The 19,328-nt window shown below is 38.1% G+C and overlaps 2 protein-coding genes across 2 annotated transcripts in view; both read right to left on the bottom strand.

The window, feature by feature from the left end:
- Positions 1 to 991: 991 nt before the first annotated feature.
- LOC147529383 (protein Son-like) lies at positions 992 to 6,005 on the bottom strand. Its single transcript, XM_086617854.1, has 4 exons — positions 4,775 to 6,005; positions 4,178 to 4,246; positions 3,974 to 4,089; positions 992 to 3,457 (listed from the first exon to the last, which is right to left on the bottom strand). Exons 2-4 carry the CDS (start codon positions 4,191 to 4,193, stop codon positions 3,299 to 3,301), a joined length of 291 nt encoding a protein of 96 aa, XP_086473980.1. The 5' UTR covers positions 4,194 to 4,246; positions 4,775 to 6,005; the 3' UTR covers positions 992 to 3,298.
- Positions 6,006 to 9,107: 3,102 nt separating this feature from the next.
- The window catches only part of LOC104370634 (SON DNA and RNA binding protein), a 31,080-nt gene continuing 20,859 nt past the window's right edge, over positions 9,108 to 19,328 (bottom strand). The window contains 4 exon segments of the mRNA XM_086617845.1: positions 9,108 to 9,154; positions 9,885 to 9,964; positions 16,468 to 16,584; positions 16,983 to 17,093. Of these exon segments, the coding sequence (XP_086473971.1) occupies positions 9,142 to 9,154; positions 9,885 to 9,964; positions 16,468 to 16,584; positions 16,983 to 17,093 (321 nt within the window). The 3' untranslated portion in view covers positions 9,108 to 9,141.

Here is a 19,328-nt window from a genome sequence, read left to right as displayed (position 1 = left end):
TTGCAATCATTTAAAAAACCCTGAATTGCAGTTACATTCTTTTAGTCGAGAACTGTTCAATTTCAAAATTTTACCACCAAATTCTTTATCGCGTGCTTTGCGCTGCTACCTGAGCTGTAGCTCCTCCTCGTACTGTAAAATGTCTGTTGGTTTTAAGTCACAGCTTTGCCTGTAATTTCAGAAGCGTTATCACAGCTGCTTACAGCTCTGGGGTTCAGTGCTGTTCTGGAAGCATCCTGGGCTCCAATGTGTGTTCCCTATAAAAGCTGCAGCACTACATTACCCACCTAAAGGCATTTTCAGTAAATACTACCATTATTCTAGACGCTTGTAGAGCAGTGAGATTTATTTATTTAACCTGTCCCAATGGGTGAAGTTTCATCACAACTATCATTTGTTTGGGAGAGCCAGAGACTGTAGCAGTTGGTTAAGACTTCACATAGTTTTTGCACTTTGCAATTTCAAATTTTCCAAGGCAGAGGAACTTCACCTTCTTGCTCGTCCAGTCCCTAACTATTTAAAAACTACAAATTAGAAGACTGCCAAGAAATTGCCCCAGTGGACGCTGGCTACAAGTTCTTGGGCACCTGTTTCAAAATGCTCCTCACCACAGGGAAGTCAGAAGCACTTTCAGCGAGATTACTTCTAGGAAAATAATTCTGCAGCAAAAGAAAATGCAACAGCCAAACAGGTCATGTCTTCCATCAGCAGGAGTCCCAGGCTATTCACAGTTATTAAGACAGCTCAAGTGCTGCATAAATAACCAGGTTCCAAGAGACTGTTTCCTAGTTGTTCTTTTTAATATTATCACTACTTATCTATTCCTGCATGCAAAGGACACTCAAACCAATTCAAATTTACAAATTTAACAGAAGCACATCGCTGCACTATCTTTAGATTCATACATCATTCTAAACAACAAGGAATGAAACTAAAACAGAAACCTCAAAATCAAGAAGTGTCATAATTAGGGCATTACAGACCTTAATTATTTTCTTTTTGTAAGTCTTCCTTAAGACCAAAGGTTAAATCCACATACAGTACGACATCTTTAAAGGCATGAAATCCAGAATTTGCCTCAATAGTTATTTTTAAATGGAGTCTTCAATGAGCTGAATTGATCTGCTCCTTGCTGCTGTAAGATAACATATATCTTTACAATATACATAGGGAATATAGACCAAAATAAAAGACCAAAATAACAAGTACAAGAGATGGTATGTTCCCAGACTTCATACTGTACAGCTATGAAACCAGTGCTTACATGGACACCATAGACTAAACAAAATGATCAACATCTCTCATGTTTTAGCTCTACCAAACCAGACATTTAAAGAAAAGTCTGATTAGGAGCTGCTCCCACATCCCGCATTAAGTAAGCCACACATCAAAAAGCCAGACTCCAGCTAAGACAGATACAACATCCGGCTTTCTCAGAGCAGAGCTTTCCACTGCTGTACCATCATAATTACTTTTGTTTGGTTTTTGTTGTTTTGTTGTTTTTGTTTTTTTTTTTTTTTTTTACACACACCTTCCAACTAGTTCAGCAAAGGAGGCAAGGATATCTTCAAATATTTAGTCAGAGACGGAAGGCAAGAAGCCAAAAGGAAAAAAGTTTAATTAAAGACAACTACGTCCATGAAAATTAAGATTAACTTAGGCATTTCTAGAGCGCTTTGACAGACTAATAAGGGGCTTTATTTCTCAGAAGCATGTGGTGGAGAACCAAATACCATTTCTCTACCATACATGAGACATTGATCCTCGTCCCTTTAGGGCAAAGAAAGACACCTTGTTTCTTAACAGTTGACAGAACACACTCAAGTCACCTTACTCTGTGGAAGAAGAGGTACTCGTTCACCTCCACGTTCCTACTACCATTGCAAAGGTCACTCACATCAGCCTTGAGCACAGCCTTACTGCATACAAACTGTATTTTGCTCCTGCTCCAGGTGAAGCTCTGGTCAGTAGATGTCATACAAAGACACCTCAAAGAGACTTAGTCCATTAACCCTGGCAATCTGCTTGTAACTCAGACAAAACTGGCAAGAGGTGTTAAATGCCCTTTCCAATTCAAAGTGCACATAGCTAAAGTACTAATACTTCTTAAATTAAAATAAAAAGGGGAAAAAAGGAGGAAGAAAAGCTTTCTGCATCCTCTCCCTTGTCAAACTGCCAAAACTCTGGATTAGGCTGTCTCCTTGAGGGCAGAGTACCATTATGGAAAATTTAAGCCCAAGGAGTTAATTTGGTAATAGTCAAAAGCAATCAAAAACTACTAGAACTGATTCTGTAACCCTAACAACTGTTGATAACCTTCATGAAAGATACTTTTATACTGTGTGTTTCTTCAAAAAGTTGTTTTGGCATACATTTTAATTACTGTTTACTGACCAGTGATTAAGATTATGAACTTGTGCTGCTTTATTGACCAAGTTGGGTACAACAATTTAAGCATCATTCTATCCCCTCCCTCCCCCCCGAATCCAGTTGTAGATTTGTTAAAGAGTTTAAAATTCACATTAACCACAAATTCATACAATCAACATCAGGCAGTGTGTTAATTTGTTTGGAACAGACAACTCCATCATCTCCCTTCTCAGAACATGCAGGGAGAGTCACCTTTACGTTGCAAGCCTCATCGGTTCCGTTGCTGGACTTTCTGCCACCCCTTTGAAACCAAGTTTTTTGCCTAATCACGTACGTCCTAGAGCATGGGCTGTACGGCCAGTCGCAGTGCACCACCCAGTTAAACCCCCAAACGGAACTGGAGGAGAAGTCGCAGCGCTAACGCTGTACAACAGGGCTACCGCCGCGCGCCTCCTCGCAGGGGTCACAGTACTGGCCCAGTATCTGTCCAGCAGTACACGCCAGCCTCGGCTAGACTAAGGAAAGCCGCATCACCTTTCACCAGCTGCTGGCAAAAGCACAAGAGTAGCTTGACCGAGACCAGGGGAAACTGCAGCATAGTACAAAACAGTATGAAAGTGTTAACATTCCGTATTGAGAGAAATTGCATGGAGTTTTAAACCAAGGGTTAAGATTACTGATGCCTCCAGAGTCTGTCGTCTGATTTAGTCATTTAAGAAATAATTACATCACTAATGTAAACAATATAAACATACCAAAAACTAAGTATGATTTAAATACATTTTGATGGTACAAAAGAAAAACCTGAAGGTGTCTGTACAGTTTTTACAACGTGGGAATTGCCAATGTATTTACAACATGAAAGGGCAAATACCATTTTTGTGCAGAGTAAAATTATCTGAAATAATGTCAATATAAAAAACAATATCTAGCGGTGTGAGGCACTCCTAAACATGGTGGTATTAACCATGCTTTCCTTTGGTACAAGTCCCATCGCCTGGAGAGCCGCAGTTGCTGCTGTGGCTTTAGCATGCTTCTTGTTAAGGCTGGCAAAAGTAGGCCTATATTCATTTCCGTTGACTCTCACCTGTTTATGAAAGAGGGGGAGGAAAAAAGACTGTTAGTGCCTCTTCGATTCTGTTTCGAGGCAGCACTACACAGCACCTTTCAGCACATTCTCTAGGTAATTCCTCTTTAGGGGTAGACAAACTCCACGTCTGGTCTGTAAGCACAACCATTTCCAAACAGTAACTGCTAATACAAGATAGCGCAGGGAAGAGAACGCCCACATCCTAAGAAAACCAAACCTGGCTCGCTACCTTTGCCACCGCAAGGCTTGACGGCGTGCCCACAAGTAAACAGCAACGGTATGATACCACACAGATCAGCAGCTTTGGAAAGAAAGGGAATAGTGTGTTTCTAGACAGATTTACAGATTAATGTGCTTGAGAGATCTGATTTGGCCTTTACAGAAATAAGACTTTGAAATCTTAGCATCGAGACACTGCTTAGCAGTGCTCAGCCACCCGTGGAATATATAAACACGAATTTAAGTCACCTTTTAATAGAGAAACCAACAGCAAACAAGGAAACTCAAACACACCTTAAAGATAAAATGCTTGCGATGATCAGGCCCACTATCATCTACCAACACAAATTCAGGTGGTGACCATCTTCTTTTGTTACATATCTCCATCAACGCAGAAACTGGATGTTTACCTTAAAGATAAAATGTATTTGAAATTTCAACGCTGCTATCAAAGCAATCATTTTAAATGATGTATTTTTTTTTATACAAGAATCTCACCTGAAAGATCCTTCATCACAACATAATGTCCAGACCTCTTTTGTGCCTTCTCTCCCACAGCAACAAGCCCTGAACAAAACACAACAAAGTTTACATTTTTGACTGCCACCTGACTTCTGTATTCTCATCAGTAAAGCAGCAACATGTACCAGTGAAGATGAAACCTGGAGACACAATGCAACTGTCTTCTCAGAAGTCTTAAAAACCTCCCTTTCATCCAGCACCTTTTTTCCCTCCATACTACACATAACATTCTTCTCAACCGCTCTACAACGACTCTTAACAATCCAAGTAGTAGAAAACTTTTGAGTAATCTTTTACTCAAAGTCAGGAAATACCCGGTTTTCTGTGCCTTCTCTGGAGAAACACTGAACAAGAGAAAAACATTCTCTCATTCAGTATTTGTTTTGTGCAACCCAAAAGTCATCCACTATCTCAACAGTTTGTCTCTAACACACTAAGCATTTGACGTATTTCCATTAAACGGTAAAAAAAATGTATCTAATATGTCCTTTTATGATACGAGTAACACAGTAACTCCTTATTTAACGGTATTCAAACATTTATCCTTTATGTACAACTTCACAGCCCAATTACCGTGGTTTTAGTCACATCTGAATAAAAAGCAGCGGAAAAGCATGCAACTGGGCCTCAGGTCAATACAAAGAGCACCAGTTCCAATGGAAGTCACTGCGAAACACAGAAGCCAAACATTTTTCTTTTTAAAATCTTACCCGAGTAAGAAATAACAAGTAACAATTGCCAAAAAGGTATCAAATGCCAGTAAGCACGTCATGCATATGAAGTGACCCAAGTTTCTTTCAACGCATTTTGCCACTACCTTTAATACACATAAAACAAATACCTGACCGGTTTTGCAGAATTTTTCAGACTTCAATCCTTCAATATTACTTTGTTTCTTACCTCAATTTGATTCTGTTCCTGACTTTGGTGAATAAAGACAGGGAGATACTGCAATTGTTTCCAGTTTCTTCCTGTTCCTCCAGCTTTTTTGGTTGGCATTTTGTTTTGTTTCGCTTTAAAAGAAAATCCTTCCCCTTACCAGATTTTCATTCTAAATATTCACGCAGCTCCTAAGTAGGGACTTTTCAAACGACATGAAACCCTCACAGATACCAATCACTGAAACAAAGTTCCTTTTTTTTTTCTTACAGAATTTTAAACCCGAAATAACCAATGTTTCCACCAAATTAAACTCTCATGTCATTCTCCACATTAATACTGTGTCTCCCTCACTCCAAGTCACTGACACCTATTTCCAACATCCCCAGTACCTCAGGAGGGATTTTCAGAAAAGCTTCAACAGACTCCGATAAGCTCTGCTGATGGATCGAGCTTCTCTGAACACAGACAACCAACAATTTACTGGCTGACAGCAAAGTTCAAGATGAGTTTACTTTCAATGCGGTCTGTGAGAGAACCACAGTTCTCAGTATCTGGAGAAAATGAGGTCTAGGGGAAAGCTATGGCAAAGGCAGACAACCTTTTGGTTCATTTCTTAGCGCAACCTAGTGAGTAACTCCATAGCAAACTGCTTGTTCCTGTATCTAGAAATAGTATTTTATTTGAGGGATAAGTTCTAAGAAGATGGTAAAAACTCCCTACGAAACAAAAACGGGTTACTTAATAAGACAAACTCCTTTTAAAAATCTCAGTCTTCCTTAAACCTCTCTACAGAACTAAAATGATTGACTTTTTATACATTCAAGTATCAAAGAACACTAACGTCTGAAGAAGCTTTTCGTCTTTCTTTCATCATAAATGTGTAACCACTGTTCAGTTGCTTCTTGGTCATGCATGAAACGTTGCCTCTTCATAATGCAAGTTGTCTCCCTATATTATAGACTTGGTTGGCTCAACATTAGAAGGTATTCTTTATTAACACAGAACACCTTTAGATTTTTTTGTGAAAATCATCAGATAGAGAAGGACTTGGGGGTGCTGGTGGATGAAAAGCTGGACGTGAGCCAGCAAGGTGCACTTGCAGCCCAGCAGGCTAACCATACCCTGGGCTGCATCCAAAGAAGCATGACCAGCAGGTCAAGGGAGGTGATTCTGCCCCTCTACTCTGCTCTGGCAAGACCCCACCTGGAATACTGTGTTCAGCTCTATGGTTCTCAGCATAGGAAAGACATGGACCTGTTGAAGCAGGTCCAGAGGAGGGCCACAAAGATGATCAGAGGGATGGAACATCTCTACTATGAAGACAGGCTGAGAGACTTGAGGTTGTTCAGCCTGGAGAAGAGAAGGCTCCAGGGAGACCTTGTTGCAGCTTTCGGTACTTAAAGGGGGCTTGTAAGAAAGATGGGGACAAATGTTTTTGTGGGTGCTGTTGTGACAGGACATGGGATAATGGTTTTAAACCGAAAAAAGGTAGATTCAGACTAGATAGAAGGAAGAATTTTTTTTTTTTACGATGAGGGTGGTGAAAAAACTGGAACAGGTCGCCCAGAGAGGTGGTAGATGTCCCATCCCTGGAAACACTCAAGGTCAGGCTGGACAGGGCTCTGAGCAACCTGATCTAGTTGAAGACGTCCCTGCTTACTGCAGGGAAGGTTGGACTAGATGACCTTTAAAGGACTTTTCCAACTCAGACTATTCTGTGATTTTATGGTAAGATTGCATTTATGATAATAATCAAATATTTTAAAACTATGAAATTAAAGCAAAGCCTGGTCATCACTAAGGTTATCAGTATTTTCAGATGAATCTACCACATGCCAGGAAGAGGACAGTGTTCTGAAGCAGAGTGAGAGCAAACTTAGAGACTGCCCAGCAAAATGAGGACCTGATCCTGTCTCAGACCTTAGGGCTTGATCCTTCAAACCTCAGTATCAAATTCTGCAGGCATTAAGGAGATTTATATCAGAAACCACATAAGGATCCTGGGGCACACTTCTAGAACTGGAAACTTTAGCCATGACACAGCTGTGTATCACCAAAATGTTTTTAACATTCAAAATGTTTGCAGGTTGTGCAGCAACACTGTCTCATCCCTGTGACGTGACAAGAAGCAAGCAACATAGTGAACAGAGCTAACTCTTCCCTCCTCACCACAAAAATCCACCACTATGTTATGCAGGCTGCTTGAGAAAATAATACTGAAATCGGCTGCTTTCGATTTATTCCCTCTGACCGATATTAATCAAGCTAAATTGAAGGAACTCTTACCACTAGCAAGAACTTTCCAAGAGAGTATCTACAAAGATCACAGTAACTAAGTAAACAGGGACATTTTTAAAAGATTCTTCTTGGGAATCACTCTGTCACCAGGTATGTTTTGGGTTTTTTTCTTTCTTTCTTTAAACACAAAGGTTGCACAGAAGAGAAACAGCTGAAAAGCAAGTTTGGTCATTGTTTGTATAAAACAAAGAAGTCTGTATTATTGTATCCTGTACTTTGAGACTGTTGCACCTCTTTATTTATAAAACCATATTATGCTGCTAGAAAGTCTTTAGAATTTAGAAAGCAATGGATATTTTCATAATGTAGGTTTGCTTTCTCATTTTCTGCCTCTTTGCACTTAACATTTAAATGCTTAAACCATATTTTCACTGCTAGCTTGGTCATCTGAGCAGTACTGAGCTACCTCTGTATTAAGAACTAGCCATTTTCACACCTAAAAATTCCTCCAACTCACAATGGCATCTCTGCAAATAAACTTCACAACATTTGCACTTATATGCTTTGTTTTCTTCTGAGCTCAATTATGAGTATTGATAAAAGCTAACACAAACCCATAATTCAAAGTATCTTCATGCTTTAATATTAGATCTGGTCTATTTAATATATTAAAGGTTCCTAGTTTAAAAAAAATATTTAGGAGAACAGTAAGAATTTGTTTTCCTGCAGTCAGCATTGTTTATTTTGTTAACATCCATAATAGAACAATGAAATCATAAATCTTGACTGCTGAAATTCTACATCTTGTATTTAAAATGGTTAGGACCTGTATAGGTTTCAAATGGATAATTTCCATAAGTATTAACTCTGAAAACAGAACTCTTGCTGAATATGCTGGCAAGATGGCCAATCATATAAATCATGCTGCCCCAGCTTAAGCAGCAGCATGCTGCCTGGAATTAAAAGGGACAGTTGTTTTGAATCAAATGAGACAAGACTAACAGTTCTCCACTTGTGGCCACGGACTATATAAAGAAGAGGAGGAAAGACTGCTAAAGCAATCTTCCAAAACAATTAAGAAAACATCACTGTAGATCAGAGATGCCTGCAGCAGGATCAAACAAGATGGAACAGCAGGGAGATCAGATGGACAAAAAAGGAAACAGAATCCATTCGGAAGATGTAAACACATCAGTGTAACAATCTATATTCCTGTCAGGACTTGAGCTGAAAGGCAGCAGTAACTCAACTCTGTAGCTCCCATCTCTGTCCTTCACCCCTCAAACTATTCAATCTTCTATCCTGCCCCACTCCTGCTTCAGCCACTTTCTCTAGACCAACCACACTGGCTTTCCCACTATTCATTTCCCTGCCCGTGCCTTCTCCATACATCCAACCGAGGCACATCCCTAAATTAAGAACCACGAAGAAGCACTTTCTAAAACGGAAGGTGAAGGTTAGGGAAAGTTAAAGAATGTATGGAAGAGCTCACAGGCACAAGGACAAAGACTATACATATAATCCAGGGCTTGAAAAACTAGTACCAAAATCATCTACATCATTCCATTGATTTTTACAGTGAGGCTGTATCCAGAAAAATCTTACTACTTCAAAGCTATTTTGCCTATCTCCAAAGCAGACAGGAGAAGTTTATGTTGCCATAAGACATTTAAGGAAGGGCTTACCTTTTCGATCTGTCTTAAAATCAACCATAATGGGCTCAACGCTGCCTTCTTTGTTTTTTCCGAGCCCTTCTCCTTCTCTCCAGCCCATTTTTCTCATCAGTTGAGCTCCCATTCCTCCAGTTACAGGGGCTGCTCTTAAGAACTGATCCTATCCAGAAAAAGAGAAGTAAAACAAGTCCTAAAGTTAGCACTGGGATTTTGAAAAAGAAGTGGGAGTTTCCAAAAAATGTTTCTAACAATCTTTCACAGACTCAATTAAAAAAAAACCACACCTTAGCTTTATATACATTAACATTTTGTATAAACCAGAATTCACGCAGACACACGAGACACAAATCAATAGTTTCAAAAAAGAACAACTTAAGAAAGTCCTAATGCAATCCAAAAGTGGCAAGTGACCCATTTCAGACATATGTATTTAACAAAATGATAACCGTCCATTTTTAAACACGCTACTTTGGTTCCAATGCATCTCTTCTTATCTTGTGAAAGGAGGCAGTGTTAACTGTTTAACTGGCAACATGTGTGCCAAGTGTACCTAGTTATTGAACAAAATACAAGCACATTTAGTAATGACATTCACATAGTGTTTAGGCGTATTTTAAATATATCTAAAAAAAAAAAGTCCCCATTTTATTATACAGCAGTTGCACATTCAAGTTCTACTCTGAAAATCCACATGAAACAGACAGGTTTTTATTTTATTTCTTTAAAGGAAAAAAGGCGCTTAGCCACACAGTTTAGCAGCAGTAGTCTTCACATTCTTTCAAATCATCATTAACATAATACTTGTTAAATGGTGAAAGCTTATAAACAGAAATTTTAAAAAATCTGTTTTGATGTAAACAACTTTAAAAACTCCTTAAATGTTTACGTACCTAGGCCTCGATGGCCGCAGTGTTGTGAATAGTAGGGCTGGCATTGACCGTGGCAAGAAGGCAGCTACAAGGATTTGACCCTGAAACAAGTTTCCATATAGAGGGGTGAAAGTTCACAGGTTATTCTGTGAACTATCATCTCTCTTCTGCCCCCCCCGCTGACCCAAGTAAGTAAGTCAATCATTTCCATCACAGCAAAAAATTGCTTGCCTTAAAATATACAAGTTTACACACTGGCACTGATAAGTCCATCAGTTATTTTGCATAGTAGGTTAGATGATACAATGCCTAGTATTTTTGTGAAAATTTTACTTACTATCAAAGCAAATTAATAGAACGATTTTTTTTTGCCCTTTGTTTTGAGTTGTGCTTGCAAAAGTAAGCATTTCCCAGATTTGGACACAGCACTGACAGGTCCTTGTTTTCGATTTGTACGTAAACAAAATCAGAAGTCTTACTTTTGCAGAGACTAGGAATAATATATTTTTAAGGGGATTTCAAATTGTCAACTGACACACACTAATGATGCATGTGTGTAATCCCCACTATACATGGTGTTGAAAAATCAAAAAAAAAAAAAGAATAATTGCTGAAGATGGTGGCAGAACTTCTCCGGGTATTTATCTACTAAACAGTAAACACCTAATCAAATCATGCAACCGGATGCTGCACTCAAAAATAAAGTGCTCTGATGGAAGAGTAGAGAGGCTCGGTGCACCTCTCCAGTTCAACTTTTTTTCTGACTGGTGCAGACCATGCAGTGTGTGTGTGTACACAGAGACAATCAGTTTCTTCAATACGAACTGCCTCAATCTATACACCTAGAATGGCTTTTACTTACTTCCATTTTCATCCTCCCCTCTCTTTTCCAGGAACCTCTCATAAGAAAAGGGCAACCATGCCGAGAATGATACAAACCCCAGTCAATGTCACCCTGGGTTCCGATTCCTCTTTTGTACCTGCTTTGCAATGATAGAATTTTCAATATAAACATCTGTTTCATTATCACCAGCGCGTATTCAGTTCACAAATGATAAAGAGCAATTTCTTGATGAGGTCTCTTTAATGTCACACAGCCTTCTCATCACGTCTGTAAATGTACTAATTCGGGGGTTAGAAGTGGTGTAGGAAGGAGAGAATAGAATCGGAATATTGCTATTTGTAGTAAAAATCAAAGCCCCGAGTTCCTATTTAGGAATTATCAGAGGCTGAAAAAATTCCAAATACTGGAAATAAAGCGAGTTTTAAATCCTAAAGTGCAGTTTGTTAAAAACATCTCTTCTAATGTGTGAATTCAGAATCCTATCTGATAACTTTTGTAGGACTTTTTTTTACACTATGCTGACTCTTAAACATGTACAATAGAACAGAGACAACAAGGAATCAGAAATGAAAGTTTTGTTTCATTACAGGATAGCTGTATTTGTGCATCATGCTAAAAGGCTAAATGAAGTAATTCTGGTACCAATATGAACGGAGCCAGGAGAAACCTAGTTTGATTCAGTTTACTGAAGAAGTAAAGAAGGCCTGCAGCAAGAGAAAAAACTGTTTTGGTTTTGTTTTGCTTTGATTTTGTTTTGTGGGGTTTTTATTTGATTTTTTTTTTAATAATAAACCTAATATAAATTTCTAGTGTCACCTGTGCAATTATGTTCTCTTTAACTATTTTGTTATAATTTAGTAACGGGCAACTTCACTCAGCCCATGATTTAATGGAGTATGGGTAAAAACTAGTGCTGTGTTTGTAATTATATTTGAAAATGTAAAAATAGTTGAAGTGTTTAACAAGCGCCGGGAAGTAAGATACACATTTATTTTCAGTTTTAAAAATCATAAAAGGCAGAGTCTCACAAAACTATTTGGCAGCTATATACCCTCGCTGATCTGGCCCATAAGGAGGGTATCAAACTGAAGAGTATGTAATACAATAAACCAATAGGTTTTCAAGTTACTGTTTTGGTTACTGTTGTCAGAATTAATTAATTATTTACAAAATAATTGTTCTCTTTTGTTCACTAATCTCAATTTGAGAAAGTATGCATGAAAATTTAGTATTATTTTTCACATCTTTTGATCTCTAGATTCCATGAAAGGTCAGCCAAATAAAGCACACTTCCATTCTGCCAGCAGATGGAGACAACTAATAAGTCGCATTCTTGTGTCAACATTTCTTTAAAAAGTAGGCTTCATAGTAAAACCTCATCATTTAAGAAGGATTTTTCGTAATTTTAATTAAAATTATTCCTTTTTTAAAGCTATGTTAGGGCAACAAGTTTTGAGGGACATGAATGCCTGAATTAGCATTTAAACACACCCCCCCCCCCCCCCCAAAAAAAAAATCACACCTGAAAGATGATTTTAGAGGTTTTTTTCTGAAACACAATATAAGCTGGACGGTCATCATCATTTAACTACAACAGCTGTCTCTGGGAAAAGGACAGCGTACAGCATTGAACTGAACAATCCACAAAACAGCACCCACAACATCCAAAATATTAAAGCCATAATTATTTGAGAGATGTTAATATACATCATGAACTCCTGCTCTCTGAAAATACCCATTCCTTCTCACAATGCTGACATGGCACTGAAATGTAAGTTCTGTCAGAAGGAAAGATTATTTCTTTGGAGCAGTAATTTAGCAAAAGACAACAAAGCCTTAAAGGCACTATGTGGGCAGTTTCAGCTACAGCATGATGGGATGTCTTAAAGATTACTTTAAGACTAAGAAGAATTTCTCGGAGTCAAGTACAAGGAACAAGCATCTATCTTTGGCAAAAGTTTCACAAAGTAGCTGAATTTTCCACTAAATAAACTGGCACTTTTAGCAGCAGCCACATTCCTTCCCCAATACAAGAGGAAGAATACCTTTCTGAAGAACCTCATCAAATGCCTTACAAAAACCACAGTTACAATCAGCTTCAGGATTTCTGTTCACAGCTTTTGCATACAATCAGTAGGAAGCAAGCTGAGGACAGCTGGAAAAACATTTTGAGGACTTGAACAAGAAGCCAGTCCAATATTACTAACGTGGTTGATTTGCCTTGCCATGTAGCCTTCATCTCCAAGGAAAGCTCGCTGTGTCATACAAGGTACTAGGAATACATGTATTTTGACAAGTGGCCTTGTTAAAAGGTCAGCAGTCCTTGTGCAACTGACAATCACAAGACTTATTTTTATCTCCATCGTTAGCATAAGGTTTTACTCATCTGCTACAACTGTGGCAGAATGGAAGGAATGCTTTAACTTTTCAGAACTTGCTACGCAAAGCAGAGCATCCCAACAGCCACAGTAAAACTGCGTGTCATGTTTTAACACATCGGAATGAAACAGATCTCAAGCATTACCCTGTGCCCATAAAACACTGTGGAAACTTTATTTTGAAGAGCAAGTTTAGGCTACAGAATTAAGTTGATAAATCCAGAAACAAGTGGTGAGTCTGGGAAAGTCTGAGTAAGTCTGACCTCAACAGAATTTGCTTGGAAAAAATATTTGACCACTTCCTCTGATTTGACATTTATTCAGCAGCATAGTGTATTCATAAGAAAAAAAGGAAAGGGGAAAAAAAAAAAGCCACCTCCGGAACAAGTGTCATATTTGTGAACTGATTACACAATGATGATAAACTGAAACGGAAACCACTTTTCAAAAAAAAAAAAAAAAACCATAATATTGTTCATAAATCTGTCTTAACACAAGAAACCTAACAACATATTCTTCCTTTATGAATACTGCTCAGAACCCTATGCACGAACATCATGAATTAGCACATTATTTGGAAAAATAAATCATACTTCTAATGGGTACATCGATCATTCAGGTATGCCACATAAACCGCTTCAGTAACTAATTCCCTCAGAACTTTATTGAGATAAAATTGAAATTGCAGGCGTATTTTGGTTTGAGTACATATTACCTCTCCAGAGTCATTTTTAAAGCACAAAAAAAAAGCTGAAATCCAAGAAATGCAAAGTGAAGACAGCGCTTACCAAACAGGTTCCCCCAGTACTCTTTCTCCCGACATCACTTTTTTGTCACGTCTACCTAGCTTTGTCATTATCTCTGTCAAGCACCATGTCTGTAGGTGTTCCAATTCTTTGTTTCGTGATACCCAAACAACTAGCAGACATGGGCTCTGTTTCTGCTAAACTGTGCACATCCACAAGTCCTCTTATGCCAATACCTTACAGCAATCTCCCAAGCAAAACACCTTCGGTGAACATCTTCAGAAACGTGTGCTAATTTACACACGCCACATACCCCAAGAAACTCCACAGCCCTACTAGCAGTTGAAAAATAGAAATAAAAAAAACCTAGGTCTTTTTTTAAACGTTAAAATTCATTTTCTTAGGACAAAAAAAGGTGTACAAGTCTGACTTCCCAGTGCTACATTGCGTAATTAACAGGAACTAAGTGACACAGCTCCAAGTGCCCAAGTAAAATACAACCCGTACTTTGCATTTCATGGTTGGTTTGCATTCATGGCACTGAGAAAGATAACATGCATTCATAACCCATTATCCCTACTTCACTTTTTTCAGTGAAATCATCTCTAACCACAGGATGTGACTCCGCATAAAGTTCATCAAATCCAGGTTTTGTGAAGGTTTTCACAGGCCCCTTTTCTAAAAAACACAGAGCAAGTCTTGCGTAGCCCCTAATGCATTTTGTAGAGGGCGCATGACTGTAACTACTTGTCATCTCATGAGTTTGATGGCAATGTGTGTGCAAATATGGAACCTGGAAAGAGCAAAAGAAGTCAAGCTGAGGAATGCCAGAGCAGGAAGGAGGACTGTGTCCTCATCTTCTTCACCCAACAACTCTTTTTGTTTCCAGTAGCAGCCTCCTTTCTGACAAACCACATGATGCTTGCTAGGGAGGACGCCTACTACTGCAAATCACTACATTTTTACAGCTATGGGAAGGATAGAAGTGCTTCTGCTGGCTCACTCTTATTCCTAGATTTAACAAAACATTCCAACATGCTTCCGCTCCTCACAACAGTCATGTTGATGAGCCAGAGACCAGAGTCTTCTCCCATTTTCTCCTGATAAAGTGTTTTGTTGTGGGTTTTTTGGTGGTTTTTTGCTTTTTTTTGTTTTTAAAAAGCAGATCACAGAATGAAGTTGAAAGATCAAGGGAAAACACACTTGCCTTCTCCACTTCATTTTTGTTAGTGGATACTCCTGTACCTTAAAGCACAGAAGACCACCACAGAACCTCAAGGAATGAAGAGGAGGCTTAGGAAAGAGATGATCAAAGATGCTTCCTTTCCATTGCCTTGGGAACCCAATCCAGGTATTGTAACAAAGGGAGAACCCTCATAAGCTTGCTGATCTCTTTCACAAGCCTCATGGTGGAAAAGCTCTCCTTTTCTCACCAATACATCCCTGCTGAGTGCTTTATAGTTCCAAATTACTCTGCATGGGATAATTATCGTAATCATCAAAGCCATCATTTTGTTACAATCTCAAAAGTGAATAATAGTTAAAATAAGACTATCATGTATGCTCTGCATTAACACTGGGAAGAACCCAAAAGATTCCTGTCTAGCAAGTAACTTGCATCTCTGTATTGCCTGCCTCTCTGTATGCTTGGCTACATAACATGGAAAAACAAGTCAGTGAATCTTGGCAAAAATATTTCTATTTTTAGGATGTTGTAATTCCAGACTTTCGTGCTCAGTTTACACCAAGTTTTATGGAAAATTCTACCTAAGCCTTAAAACTAACCTACTAGTTTTGAGGGTTGTCTTAACACTGCGTTCTGGAAGGATAAGCAGATACAGCGTATACTCAACTACATTATTGCAGGGTTGACCGCCGTAGCTCATTATTCTTTTAGTTTGAAAGGTGGTTATTGCTTGAATTCCTCAGTTCTACTTCTTGAAAGAGAACCAGTTCAGTATTCATTTTTAAAGATGAAGCATGAATTATTAAACTTATAAAACGCATGTATGTATGACGCACCAGACCACGAAAATAAGCCAGTATTACTCTGCAGTAAGAGGTAACTATTTCACTGTAGGATGACATTAAACTTATTAACCCAACTGCAACTCCTGGTTTAATACTCCAAATCTTTGGCTCCTGGAAAACCCTGATGATACAAATAGAGGCAAAGTAGCAATCAGATAGAACCAAGTCAAATAAAATGGCAGTTTGGGACTTGCTTCACTGAAGTTGATGCCAGAACATCAATGACTTCAGTAACATCAGGATCAAACCTTGCCTGATCTGTCCCAATCCCATAAAAGTAGTGATGGACCTACCACTGCAACCATACCAATATCATGAACGTCATTTCAGTGTAAGGTAACAGTATATATGACCGAATTTGACTCAAATACCAGACGCACACCTTATTGAAGTACTCTATATCATGAGCAACACCTTAACGCACAACAAAACGGACACAGCAGCAGCAAGTATCTAAATCCATCAAAGACAATGATTTAACTCAACCTGTTGTATTTGACACATGCATTACCATAGGTTTTTAAGGCACATTTTTTGCATTTGCCAATACTTCCACTGCTATTTAAAATGTGACAGTTAGACAAGTATGTTTGCATAACTTCTACCTTTCTAATCCATGCTTGGGGACCACTGTTGGTCAGCTCATCTGAGGACAGTATCTGTGCTCCAGTACTTCCTGTGAACTGGCCAGGTATGGAGTTTGATTGAGCCCAGGCGTCAATCTACAAAATAAAAATCAAATGTAAGACCAAAATAAAAATTTGTATGTTTTTCCTCTGCAATTCTGTTGCTTCTCAGTAATTTTCATAATGACTCCTCACTTTTGTTTAGCACTGTGTTCATTAACACTCGTTTGTAAGCAGATGCTCCAAAAACCTGAGCATCTTTGTATGTTAACTCTAAAGTCTGAGCTCAGTCTAGCAAGTTTACGGTTCATAGTTTGCTTATGCTCAAAACCAGTGCTATGAAGTGCAAAATAATTGCAGAACTTTTGAACGCGTGCCCACAAACTGGGCCTCCAAAAACCTGTACTTAACTCCTTAAGAAAAATCAGCTGGTATGAAGGGCACAAATGTACTTTCTTTAAGGTCATCAATGCTGATGAAAATTTGCAACATACCTGTTCCTGTGCACGATTTAACATGCACATGGCTTCTAAATCAAATGTGTTTTCATTAAGCCTTTTCTGAGCCACTGCTCGATCGTTCATAGCTGTAGTTATGTCCACGCCCTAGGAAGAAAAAGATTATTTTTTAAAATACATCAGACCACAATAATATTCGATACGGAAAAAGCTGTTGTAGAATAAATGCTACAAATACTGCAAAGTTGTTTTACACATTGAATAGTTTTGTTTGATATGCAAATAGGCAACGTGAAAAAAAAAACTGGGACTACTTGTGAAGTATATACAATATGGGCCTTCCTAAACAAACACAAAATCTGAAGTTAAAGTATAACACCCTATTAATTTAATATCACCTGTACATAGCAAATATCGAAAGAATTACTGCCCAAGAACTATTTTGGTAACAAAAAGTTCTGGTGTATAATAATTAGAGAAGCATATTATTGTTCAACAGAATCTCATTAACCAACAGAATATAATGCAGCTAAGATTTTTTTTTTAAAAAGCCTTAATACAGAGTTGTTCACATGAGCACCCTACTATTAAATCACACTAAAACTTCAGTTTTATGTATAAAAAAATTACAGCAAGAATCACATGTATTCCATGAACTTGACCTTAATGTTTCAAATCTTATTCTTCAGCCTAAAATAGACTTGCATAAAAGTAAAATCAGACACGTAGCTCAGGAAATTGACTGTTTTCAAAAGGATCATTTAGATCTGTGCTGCTGAACTATAATAAATGTAAAGAAAAAATAATTTAAAACTATCTAGCACATACTAATCAGAATAATTTGGGTAAAAATACGGAGCAAATGAAGAAGCTCAGTGCAAACTTCTACTCTGTGCAAAGCAATGAAAAGAGAAATCCAAAACATTTGAGGGTATAAAGATTGGCTAGTACACAGCTCTTTTGTAAAATTACTTGTGCCTTGTTCTTCGGATGATGTACGTTTTACGGATCATTCTATTTTAAAAGGAGTAGAAGAACAGTGCTCAGAGACAAGTGAAATCTCTTCGGAGATGAGCATGTGAAGGAGACTGAAAAGGCTGGAACCGTTTGAAGCACAGAAGAAACCCAATATCAAAACAGCAGGTGGCATTTAGACATACAGTAAGTTGATGGTTTAATTTTTTTTTTCCATTTGTTTTACAAAAGACTTCTATCCTTTGTTAGTCACTATCTCATAACCCTAGCCTCTCGCACATGATACTAGAACAAAGGGCCAGTAGAAGAAACTGAAACTAATTAAAAATTGACTTTGCTGAAAAGAAAAACAGTTAATCTACAAAACCTCCTTCACAGGAACCAGGACAAGAATTTAGTAAACATTGAGAAACAGTAAGAGACAGACTCAAATGCCTACAATTGCATAAAACAGAGTAATTATTTCTGTACTCTGACTATTAAATCTTATTTTAAGATGGGGATTTTTTTTTTTACTGTTTAGGACAAAATGCTTCTGTTGGGAAGATGACTGCTGAAACATTTGGCACTGACCAAGCCAGGCTTAAAATCCCAGAAGTCCTGTTTCTATTAAATTGACTTTAGTGTTTATTTACTGTCCCAGCTAACAAAAAATATAAACAAGGCACAAGAATTAAAAGATTTTCTAACAATCACCTAACACAAGAGTCACATATGGAAAAGAATGCCTGTTAAAATACACACTTCCTTGAGTTAATATGTTTCCCTTACATAGTTAAAATAATTCCTTAATGTTTTGTTTGTGAAACTGGTTCAGGAGATAAATAAAAGTTATTCTACTCACCAAGAGCTTCAATCCAGCAATACACATAGGCATGCAAGTAGTCCACTGAAACCACATTGGGACCACTCACATACTTAAACATACATGTGTACTTTAGTGCTTTACCGGACTGGGGCCTATCAGTAGATACCCTGGTTAGTTAGAATTCCCATACACTTTCCCCACATGGTCAGTCACCATTTTGGAGACCATCATGGCTTTGTATTATGTCAAGACACTCGAAGGCAGCTTTGGATCTTGAAAAAAAAAAATCTCTGCTTGAAGTATGAAAAGTTGTTATTACTTAGTCAAATAAAACAGTTTCAAGTTCAGCATGCTATTCTCTGTAAGAGTGCTATCTTTCCAGTCCTGACTTTTAATAACATTTTCCCCACAGACACAAATCACAAATACTGAAGCAAGAAGGAAAAGGCTGACAACAGAAAGAGGCATTTTTGACACATTTCGTAGGTCCACTGATGCACCAAGTTCGTTTACTACATTCTCAGATCACAACAGCTTCTCTGCTGTCGTCACTAATAGTTCACTAATAGTCATCTGTGTATACTCCAAATCTAAATACA

Source organism: Tauraco erythrolophus, chromosome 1, assembly GCF_009769465.1.
Source record: "Tauraco erythrolophus isolate bTauEry1 chromosome 1, bTauEry1.pri, whole genome shotgun sequence".
In the NCBI taxonomy this organism is placed as follows: Eukaryota; Metazoa; Chordata; class Aves; order Musophagiformes; family Musophagidae; genus Tauraco; species Tauraco erythrolophus.
This window is presented reverse-complemented; position numbering and strand designations above follow the sequence as displayed.